Genomic DNA, 12,240 nt, shown 5'->3' on the forward strand with positions numbered 1-12,240 from the left:
ATATCGAGCCCAGAATATATATATAATTTGTACAATTAAGTTATTAAAAAATATGAATTTACAGTTGACGACATGGACGCGACTATACATCCCGGCACTCGGACGTTGGATCTATTAGCCCTACCGCCCTAGCGTAGATCCGAGTATATATGGGACGGACAGTTGCTTACGCAGAATTTCCGGGCTAGGAGAGTGGATCTATTGTGGGAGTTTTTGAGTCCTCCCCGCGTGGTCCATTACCTGGAGGAGATGGGATTATATAGGATTATTAGGATTCGCCGGATACAGCTCGACTATGCTTTGATCACAGCCTTGATTGAGCGGTGACGACCGGAGACGCACACTTTCCATTTGCCCAGCGGCGAGGCTACCATCACACTCCAGGACGCTGAGATTTTATATGGTCTGTCCGCTGATGGCTTGCCAATTTTACTGCCTGCGACCATGAGATATTATTCGCGGCAGGCATATTGGGATATGCTGCACATGCTCACGGGTTTCATGCCGGAGGACGAGGAGATAGCGTCTGGGTCCAGTCGTATACAGTTGGTCCCCATTAGAGACCACCTAGTACAAATCCACTATACTATCACCGACGAGTCAGCGGAGGTGGATGTACAACGATATACGAGACTGTTGTTGCTCCTTCTATTTGGGGGGGTCTTGTTCCCGAACACTTCAGGGAACCTAGTGAGCCTCCGTTTTCTGCATCATATTGCCTGGTTCGAGGATACAGCCATCTACAGCTGGGGTGGTGCTGTCAGCTCATATCTGTACAGGCAGATGTGTCGGGCTTGCATCGGCATACAGAGAGACGTTGATGGCTTTATGCCGCTTCTACAGGTGACAACATATTCAAATAATATGTCCATTAGTTACAATTTTACCTAGTTATAGTTAATCTTATACTTTACGTCAACTTTGTATGTTAAATTTGGGTTTGGGAGCGATTTCTGCAGTTTCAGCCACCTCTACCATAGCTACCGGCTAATGTAGAAATTCCGCAACTCCCTCTAGCCTGTAGGTGGGTTATGCGTCGTACTCATGCACGAGAGTATGATGCCCATCATAATCTCCCCCTCTACAGGGATTTGTTGGATCTGCTGGAGGACGCACAGGTGAATATCTAACTAAACTTACCTGTTATAGATTAACTTAGTGTTGTGCATACTAACGGTTTGTGTTCTTATTTGATAGTTCATCTGGACGCCATACAGCGATGAGGTGATAGGTTTCCTGCCAGTGTATTGCACGTTCGGCCGACATATTTGGAGGGCTTCTGTCCCACTCATATGCCTCGATATTGTCGAGCACCATGCCTTCGAGCGGGTATTTCGTCAGTTTGGCCTGCCGCAACCTATACCGACTCCGCCTGCATGGCATGCTTTACATTATGAGAGAGATGATTGGTCTAGGGCGGACGACACATTTATGGCATGGCTTAACAAGCAGTTGGGTACTTGGGACAGGCGAGGGGACTTGACCCCACCTCCGCAACACTTTCCTATTCAACGTTATATGGCATGGTACCGCACTATTTCCCGACTTTTTATCGGGAACCCAGTTCATCAGGCACACGATCGGTACGTCCCATACGCCGGGAGACACGAGGCCCTGGTATGTTTTCTGTTATTATTAGTTATATACCTGTAATTTAGTGCCAAATATGTAGTTTATATTTTTTACTTTGTGCAGGCGATTGGATTGCATACCATCTATCATATGGGTCAGCAGATGCAAAGTTATGTCCACGATCCTGTGGCCATGCAGGAGTATAGTCGTCGATTCATGGATGTGGCTGCCCAGACACTGCAGCGAGCCCGATCGGATCAGCGATTAGCACACGAGGCTGATTATATAGACCCAGCGCAGTACCATCGAGGTCGTGGTATCCCACGAGCTGGTGGTGCCCGATGAGCTGGTGGTGTCGGGCGACGTGGTCGTGGGCGGAGAGGAGGTGGTCCCCAGCAAGGGGGCGTTGAGGCTCTTGATGATGTTGCTGCTGCTGATATGGCAGGTGGCATGCATGAGACGGACATGCCGTCTTACAGCCTTGGAATTTATCGCACTCCAGTGCCATCGAGGTGACCCTATCGGGTCAATTATTGATCAACAAGAGTTAAATTTTTTTAGAATGAATTTATATACAATCCTAACCTCTTTATATAGGAAATGGCTAGCCGGGAATTTTTATTTTATATATATATAGCGCCCAAAAAGTTGGCACTATATGCTTTTGAATTATTGAAGTCAGGAATTGTTGGTGGGGTCAGGAAAAAGGAGTATATCGCCAAAATACCAGGCGCTATATATAAAACTTATGTATAGCGCCAGGTATTGTGGCGCTATACCTGGGCGTGTCAGCTTTTTCAGTATAGCGCCACAATACTTGGCGCTATACAGTAACGACACAGTTAACGTTATTGTATAGCGCCAAGTATTGTGGCGCCTATACATAAAAATGTCACCTTTTTTTTCCCACCTATTTATGTATTTTGAGTCCAAAAGAACCACAATTGGGTTCCGGACTCCTATTTTTCTTTTTAGTTGGCAGAATTTGTACTGGCATTTAAGTTTATTATCCTGTTTTGGGAAGTGGCAAATTGACAAAATCTGGTACTAACTTTTGTATTATCTTCAGTTCGTATTTATCCTCGTAACACACATAATCTAATTTAGGAATGAAGTCTGAACATATCCATTTGCATTCAGTTATAAACTCTGGCCTAACTAATGTTGCAAATGTGTTCCATGCACTGGTGATGCTTTTTGTTAAAGTTTAGTGATTGTTACATTTGTGGTCAAATGTTACTCTCTCTTCCCTTTTATATTTTCCGCGCTCCTTAAGAAAGATATATAATGGCTCTAGTTTGTTGGTTTTAATTGGAACAATAAGGATATATTCAAAAAAAAAGAAGTAATATAAATGATTTCTTATTTTTCTAAAATGCCAATATTTTAAAATAAACCAACTTTTTTAAAACGACTATTTGAAATAGGAGGAAGCAGTGGTAAATGTATGACGAACACTAATTTTAGTCTTTTACCTGTAAATTATTGACTTGGGAGCACAAGGACAAAAGAAATTTGTAGCATCTATAACTGACTTCAAACTCTTTTTAATCAGGAAAATAATGATAACTCTATTCTTATCTCCACTTATCCTCATAAACCCCTAGATAATATAGCATTGAAGTCTGTTCACATCCTATAGTTTTCAGTTACATACTTGGGTTTGTATTTGACCCTAGACTTATCGCACTTTGTTTATATTTGCATGGCAAGCACACACAAAAAAAAAAAAAAACAGTTTATAACAGCTAATATCGGCATCATTTGTACTAATGTGGAAATTAATGCCAACTCCATATCTACTTATCCTCATAAATCACAAAATAACTTAAAATTAAAGTCTAACCACATCCATTTGTGTTAAGTCAAGATCTTATTCGCACAGCTCATGCTTTGATCAGAAACTCATCAGCTTCTTTCAAAAAAAATTGAGTGGCAAAAAAAAAAAAAAAAAACTAGAATGAGGCTGTATGTCAACATATATGTTCAAGTTATTTTGCTTTTCAAATCTCAACAAATAATCAAACAAGTTATCTTGTTCAAGTTCAAGTAGACAGGACACGTCAACAATTCTAGCTTTAATATGAGTTCGGATATTCATCTAATTTTATTAAGACGAAATTTACCTATTTAAGAGCTACGTAAAAAACAATATAATCACAACATTTAATTGTTAAAAATATTTAAAGATGTTTGAAGTTCATAGTCGAAAGAAAAGACTAGTATAGTGTAGTTCTTTTTGGACCAATGATTACTACTTTCTCTGGCCTTTTCTATATACTCTGAAGGGGAAAAACAATTGTGCATATACATTGTAGAACTAAACTAATACACACTTTACTGAACCTGCAGCGACTGAGTACATAAAAATACAAAAATGAAGTATTTGAGAAGTATACCCAAGTCAGTTATTGAAGGTCTTGTGCTAAAATATTGCAGCATTGACATACTGGCTTAGCTGAAAGCAAAGTGCTCTCTTTCAACAAATTATTATCAGTAAAATGCAGGAGAAAAACACCATCTGATAGAATAATGGCTGTGATCGAGTTAATTTCATTAAGGACGTACATCTACCGAAGATCCAAAACTGAATGCATAACCTTCTATACGAGGCAAACTGATCCCAATACAATGAGGGACCATATACGTATGAGGATACATCTATACAACATTTGAATACCATTATGTGCAACAATAGTGACAAGAGAGAATGAATCTGCAAGTGCTTTCATAATGTAGCACTTCAACTCTGGAGAGAAAAAAAGACCCAGATGAACTTTGCTGAAGCAAATACTTCAACTTCCTCGGAGCAGAAGAATGATGTAGTAGAGTAGAGAGCTAAACAACTCCAGATTTTTGAAGGCAGAAGCTTGCGCTGCAAGTCTTCAAAGCAATTATTATCTGCTCTTGTTTTTCTGATTAATCCTTAGTTACCCATCTTCGGCCACGAACTTGGATACCACCAAAGCTCTGATCACTGCTACTTTCTCCACCACTTTCTGCACTGGTATATCCAGATTTCCGGGAGCGGTGCTTCTTTTTCCTTGCAGTTCCACTGTCACTAATGCTTCCGTGTAAAAGGGGATCATCTATCCCACGTATGACTCTCCGTACTGGAGATGATGTTGCAATGCAACTGTCATCCTTCGTTCGCTTCTCTTTCTCATGCTTCTTTATGTTCTGAGAGATCTTATGCAATTTTTGAATTCCTTTCTCTACAGGCTCCACTGCTTGGGTTACCGTGAATTTCAAATCATTCACTATCTGGTAGAAGAAATAGGAGTGCCAATTGTTTCAGATTGATATTTTACTTTTCACAAGATAGTAGGTAACGATCAACACCATATATAGCAGTCATCTATGTTCCGATTAGTTAAAGTTGGATATAGGATCCTTTCTATCCAACCTACTTTATTAAAGCCTGTTTCATTCCAATACTAAATGAATTATCGTCTAAAGCAAATTTGAAGTTATCTATAAGTAGAAGTTCTTTGGATCTCACACTTATCTCAACACTGACATACAAGTCTATAGCTAAACTAAAGAATCCTTGTTGAACATCGAACTTAATTTCTTGATTCCATGAGATTGTATGTCATTTGAGACTACTGCTCTCAAAAATCATTAGATCTACCTCTTTCCCTCTTTACTGTTCTCCTCTATTATATTATAGCACATACAAACTGTACATTTGGAGGTCTACATAGGAGGTAGCGTCAAACCATCTCAGGAGACCAGCAATTCTATCCTCTATGTCTTAAACCCTCTATTAGATGTGAAGCTTATTTTGTCCAATCCTATATGACCATGCACCCCAGACCCCACAGTGTGAGAAGATACTGGTATGTTGTTGTCGCCTATATGACCAGCCATTCATCTTATCATTTGTATTCTTAAAAGATCATCTTATTGGCATTTAGGGGCCTAACATGCACTGACATACACCATTATTGGTCTCACAATCGTTTTATATAACTTGCATTTCACTTAATAACGTATATTCTTATATGCATAACGTTAATGCAGCAATTCTCCATTTCTATTATCCTAAGTACTACATCTTTATCTATCATTCTCTCTGGAAGGCTCAGCTTAAATATCTTGTTTGGCTACATTCGGTACCATAATCTCGTCTAATCTCACTTCATCACCATTCTTAGGGGCTAGATTTTTTAATGCATATACTCTTTTTGAAAAAAGCGAAAGTGTAGGACAAGGAGCAAAATGTGCTCTAGGGGAGAGTGGAACCCACGAGCTTCAAGTAGTTTTGATGTATTATACTGTCTTACTTCTATTATCCTAAAACACCTTACTTTCTAGTTCATACAGTTCTCCATTATTCGAACTTGTAGCCGAACTTTTCACGAGTTCCGTCAATAACACTATCATTTTTAAATATATTGCACCATGGAACCTCATGTATTCCTATTGATTATCTCATCCGCAGCTAGGGTAAACAAGTGTGGATATGGGTGAGCACTGGGCGGTTAGGTTTGGATTAAGCATATTTCAATTTAATTTTAAGCTTCCGGATTAAGAAATTACAATTCAAATCAAATAAGTCCAGTTTGTTTCGGCTTTTTAGAGTTTGATTTCTGATTAATCGGTTTGGTTATTTGGATTTTAGTTTAAGATTATAAGTTGGGTTGCTTCTTACCCCGAAAAAAAAAACTCCAATTAAAGTACTCATGTAAAAATTGCCTTAACAATTCATATCTACTTCAGTCACTACTCAGCTTCAGCTATAGAGTTTGAGGCTTTCAGCAAAAGAGCAAAAAGCAGCGATAGTGGTGAGAGAAAAAATAAGGAGAAGTTAACTTAGATGTTTTTTCCTTTTTCCATTAAGGTAAATGATAACTAAAGATTCTCTAAAAATCCAAATAAAAAGGAACAAAAGTAATAATAATAATAATAACAACAACAACAACAAAATAATAATATATATTTCACACCGTTTCTTCTAAGAATGCCCGAACACTATTCTTAGCTTCAAAAATTAAACTAACAGTCGTCACCATCACCAACAAGCCAGTCAGTGAACTGGTTAATTAAAGAGAATGAGCAATCACTTAGTAATCACACTGTCTGGCCGCCCATTATTCGGATGCATTGAGAAAACCATATAAGCACTATCATGATTCTGTCATCACTTAGACCAGAAAATAAAACCTAAACTTGCCCAACCCTGGTGACTGTGTGACCAGCTATTGTCCAGTGGTACATCCCTAACATCGGTATCATTTCATCAGTCTATCCTAGTGTCGGAAACAACATCTCTGCCTCATCAGGGTAGGGGTAAGGTCTGCGTATACACTACCCTTCCCAGACCCCACTTGCGGGATTTGACTGGGTCGTTGTTGTTGTTGTATCCTAGTGTCAAGAATAGATTCTACCATTTCTCCACAAGCAAAGAAGAAGGATAATGAGATGACTCAGACACTAAGCAAAATACATCATCCAATCCCACCCCAAGAACAATGTGATGAAAGTGGTGGATAAACTAAGAAACTCAAAAGTCTCCCTACATTTTAGAAAATTGTAGCATTGGCAAGATTCACATAGTTGATCTGAATACAGCAGTATAGATTCAGTATTCCCTTTTGTTCACTCCTTGTACCCCTGTTCTTACTTTGGACCATACATTATTATCTTGACCACAGTGAATGACAGAGTTCATGAATGCTGAAAAGAAACAGAAAATTAGAGTCAATCACAGTATGATTGCCAGGACCCCTACTGCACTTGTCATTAATCAAAATGGGAAGACTTGATTTTGGATGGTGAGGATATCTTAGAAATTTGAGTTATCCTGAAAAGGCAAATAAGCTCTTTACTTTCAAATAACTTATCGGAAATATCAAGAACGACATAAGCTGATTCAACCAATATCGTGGTGTATCCCCTGGTATTAAAGATGTCCATTTCTTTTATCCTTAACTCTCTCTCATGACAATTAGGAGTATCAGCACCCGGATAAGACTTCAGCTGCTGAGAAGATTATTGAGATCTCATCATTTGTAATACATAGTTGTGAGGTTTTAACTCAGTTGTACAGAGATTCACAAATATAAGATAGCTCAAACCTTTAGCAAAGAGAAAGAGGCACTTACATATTCTCCACCTCCAATAAAGACATCCTTAACGCTTTCTCTAATTGTCATTCCGCTCTTAGTATCAATGTCAGGTTGAGGAAGACGTAATTTGGTCGGACGCTCACTGTCTCTAACTTCCTCAGGATCTACTGGCAAGTCAGCAGACACATAATCCCCAAGAACAGCAACAGCCCCAGTATAGCGCTCTCCCATCAGCTCGTACGGCTTTGCTGGGAAGACATAAAGATGAACTGCAGAAGCAACACCCATCTGTACTGGATGAATAAACAGAGCTGTTAAAAAACTGTCAAATTGTCGAAGGAATATCAAGCATCACTAGATCAGCCATAAAAACTTAAAAGCATAACATGCATCCATAATAAAATTCTAAAAATCATAAAAGCAAATATTCAGTACACGATGAGTAATATATGCATGGCCAATTTCAGAACAATTACCTCCATACATATGATGAAATCTTGAATACTGGATTTAAATTGCAAAGCTTCAGCTATTGGACTTCGAAACAAACCAAGGCTACAGAGAAGAGCTATGGCCACGCCTTGCCACCAAGTTAAGAAGACAATTGACTTGAACGTCAAAAACTTGTACAGCGGCTTGATGTGAGCTAATTCATTCTTTGTAATGGCATAAAATTGTACTAAGCAATACAGCGCCCATGATTGACTGAAATTTAAAACCACTGCCACATACGGATACCTAAAAAAGCAGAATTGAAGTAAGAGATAGTATTAGTTACATGTAGATCAGCCCAATAAGTCATAGCACAGTACTGAAAATTCTTCCAGATTATAATAGCTTGTAGGACTATCTACCACATGAATGCTCCGAAAATTTTATGGCATGGCACTTGGTGTTAATAAAGTACGATATTTGCCTACTTTAGAGAAATGTACTTGGAACTTGCAACTATCGAGGGTCATTATCCATAAAATAACAAGAGGTCTTTTTTTTTTAAAGGTACTGATTGTATTAATGAAGTAGCGTAACAAGAGTGCTAGATCTGTACAAGAATAAATAAGAGGTCTTTCTTACCCACAATTCCACTTGAAGTCTCCTTCACAATACACATCAAAAGCTTCAAGAATCACTGCTGAAATAGCGGTTAATGCTTTTATGATCATCTACAAAGAGAATTGTCTATCACGTTAATCACAAGGAAAAGATGATCATAGCTTTTAGGTCCAAAGGTATATAAGATCTAAGTCAGGTAGCATGCTCACATATTGGACAATTCCAAATTTGATAACTTGGTAGACCCACTGACCAAGTTTCCATGGCTTTAAAAAGTAATTCATAGGAAACAGATGCTTGACAACCCCCTTCTCGGAGCCATGCTCTAGTAGTGGCATCTTTGAAGCTGCACGTCCTTCCCTCTCCATAAATAGTATAGCCCTCTCCTCCCCACCTAAGTCACAAATTTTTTTTAGAAAAACATACTTGTAGAATCAAACTTTCAACACAGGTTTAATCATGGTAGTCTTCAGTCAGCATTTTCAAAAATACAAGAGAACCTAGAAAGTTCATCAGCCAAGAAGGCATGCCAACCCTTTATATCAAAGGGCCATATGTTAACATGTAAGAGAGTAAAAATCAAATGATTCATTAACCTCAGTGACTCTTTGAGCTCTCATCAAAGAAGAATAGAAGAAAAAAGTATACTGTCCAATGTCCTCAACTTGCTAAAAAAAGGAAATCACATATTTTTCTTTAGGCTGTAATGTATGAGTTATTATCCTGAATTTACACATTAAGGGACCATTTGGTTGGCTGCTATAGTAAAGATAATCTCTGCATAAAATTCTACATAAGTAATACATTGTTTGGTCGGTCGCACAAGAAAAGATAATCTCAGCATAATTAATGCGACATTTTGTTGGCCGCATTAGTAAAAAGGATCTCCGCATAACTAAATGCAGTGTTTGGTTAGCGGTATAAAATGTAATACATGCATAACTTCTTTTTTTCTTTTCTTTTTCTAAATAACCGTGATGTTTGGACCAACTTCTGCTACCTCAACTATTCTGCCGTGTACCTACTATCTCCCACCAGCACATATACTGGGTAACTCTGCTCACCAAGGCTTAGGCAGATGGAAATAAATCATCTATTGTTTCTTGTCTCCGCCGGAAATTTGAACCCTTGACTCCTAGGTTTGTACCCACATCATTGACCACAAGGACACAACCTGGGGTGCTACAAACATGCTTATATGGGAATCTTCGTGTTATTTTGGGAACAAAATGTGGAACAAGATATAAGTATTAGCAATATGTGGATAAGAGTATCTACAGATAATAAAAATGGTCTTAAAGTGAGTAATCCCTGCATACACATTCCATGTATTATTTTTCACTACACACTGATCCTTATTATTACCCACTACATAGCAAATTCCTACATTTTTATTCACAACATAAAAAGCCATGCATTACTGTCTAGATATAACTAGTACACGAACCAAACGACCCATAAATAAAAGTTAGCAATATCAAGTTTAAGACAAAAAAACTTAACCATACCTAAGCATGCAACAAGATACCTCCCAAAGCAGTACATAGCAAAGGATTCATAGCAATCCCGCAGTATCCCGATGTGAACACTAACTGCTGGATGTACCAATGAGACAAACTGTGAAAAATACACGTAGAATCAGAAAATTGACAAAGTATAATCTAACAGAGTTCAGTGACAACCAACTTGAGATAGACCAGATACTTGGAGCTGATATTCAATAAAATATATGCCTTTAGGCAATTACATCAATAAGTCAGTCAATGTAACGAACTCAACTTTTTGAGATAATTATCTGGTATAAATTTCATAACTTACAATATCTATAGTAGCATGCAATATTAAATATATGTCTCATTTATTCAATTCAATTGACTGCAGTCAAACGCAAACATATTTGCTAATGAATGTTGTTATTTTATATATAAAGAGATGGAAGGGACTATGTAAAATAACATATCACCCCCGCTAAAACTCGGAACATTTTCTTGAAAACTCGCTTTAGATTAACTTTATAAGTGCTCACTATCTGTAGGTTATCAACTTTTATTTATGACCAATATGGATATCTTTACACCGTATATATTCCTTCCTCTATCCCTAGTAAAGTTTTGACTTTTCCAATATCTAGGAAAATAATAAAATTGGGAAATAACATTTATCTTTCTTTGCCCTTACTTTTCTTTTGTTTGGTGCTTTAATGTGATTCTCTTCAGTCAAACTAGTTTAAAAATAAAAAGATATATCCCACTTTTTTTGGCTTTAGAAGTATATGCATTATAAATGTGTAAGGGAACAGCAGAAAGACGCAGTTGAACATGTAGGTTGTACATAAAAAAGAGAAAATGTGCTCAGAAATCCTTGGTAGATCAAACTTAAAACCTAACCGATGACACCATAAAAGCAATAAATTGAAAGATGAAGCCTTCTTCCCCTCAATGAAGAACAAAAAAAAAAAAAACTAGACTTGAGCAGCTATAATAAAAGATACATTCCACTAGTAAAGAACATGGGATAGCACAACTTAAGCTGACATGTGAATGTCACTCTTTCTGCACTTCATTAGCAACTCTTTTAGCAATCTTTTCTTTTTCCATTCAACAATCAAGACCTACCATATGTTCTCTATTTCTCAGATCGTTTACTCTCCAAGGGCTTTACAAAATTAGTTAAGTCGGAAATGTGGAGAAGTGGAAGAACTCACAGAACCCTCACCTCCAAGGGGGGGGGGGTTCCTACTCTGCTAATAAGATTACTCTTATTAGTGATCATGTCCAAATTATGCAAAAAAAAAATAAAATCAGAACTGTATCTATACCCAAATTGATATAAACCACTATAATTAACAAAGAATATATAGTTTTAACTTACTGATTCAACTGCATAACAAGGCACCATCAAAATTACACCAATCAAAAACTTTTGTTCCTGCCAACAAAGAACGAAAACACTATCATATTAGATAAACAGAAAATGATAAAAACATACAGAATTAAGAGAAATAATTGTACCTCAGGGTTTTTGTAAGCAGAGAGATGTTCAAATAGGAGGTACATAGAAAGTGTGAGAGAAACAACAACGAAAACTCCAGCAACTAGTGTTGCCCAGACAGGAGGTGAGTAATTACTGAAAAGGCCATGAATGACCCGATTCAAATGCTCCGATGATGATGATATTGATATTATCCCTTGCATCAGCTACGATTTTTAGGGTTCCGATGATCGGAGCTCATATGATTTTTTTTCTCCGGTTGAATTTTGGTAAATGTTAAAATAAATATTCAAATAAAAAAAATTGTAAGTTGGAGAGCTGAATTTTGAATGAATGATTGGTAGGATTCGTTGAAGCTCCTTCCTGATTATTATTTCTTTTTTTTCTTTTTCTCAAAGTCGAATTTTGTCGAAGTTCTTGTACTATTTATGATTTGGTCCCTTGAATTTTTTGGGTTTGTTTTATGTCGTCATTACCAGTTACCAGAAGCGGTCTTTTATTTGGAATTTCCAAGATTAGAAGGGCCCAAACAGTCATTGAAAATGTTATA

The 12,240-nt window shown here is 37.5% G+C and overlaps 1 protein-coding gene across 1 annotated transcript; it reads right to left on the reverse strand.

Annotated features, from left to right (window-relative positions):
• Positions 1-4,074: 4,074 nt before the first annotated feature.
• On the reverse strand, positions 4,075-12,012 carry LOC104238624 (protein LAZ1-like). Its single transcript, XM_009793037.2, has 8 exons — positions 11,711-12,012; positions 11,571-11,627; positions 10,208-10,316; positions 8,909-9,093; positions 8,721-8,809; positions 8,123-8,384; positions 7,683-7,934; positions 4,075-4,836 (listed from the first exon to the last, which is right to left on the reverse strand). The coding sequence occupies exons 1-8, from the start codon at positions 11,891-11,893 to the stop codon at positions 4,492-4,494; spliced, it is 1,482 nt and encodes a 493-aa protein (XP_009791339.1). The 5' UTR covers positions 11,894-12,012; the 3' UTR covers positions 4,075-4,491.
• Positions 12,013-12,240: the final 228 nt, after the last annotated feature.

Source organism: Nicotiana sylvestris, chromosome 7 (genome assembly GCF_000393655.2).
Source record: "Nicotiana sylvestris chromosome 7, ASM39365v2, whole genome shotgun sequence".
Classification (NCBI taxonomy): domain Eukaryota; kingdom Viridiplantae; phylum Streptophyta; class Magnoliopsida; order Solanales; family Solanaceae; genus Nicotiana; species Nicotiana sylvestris.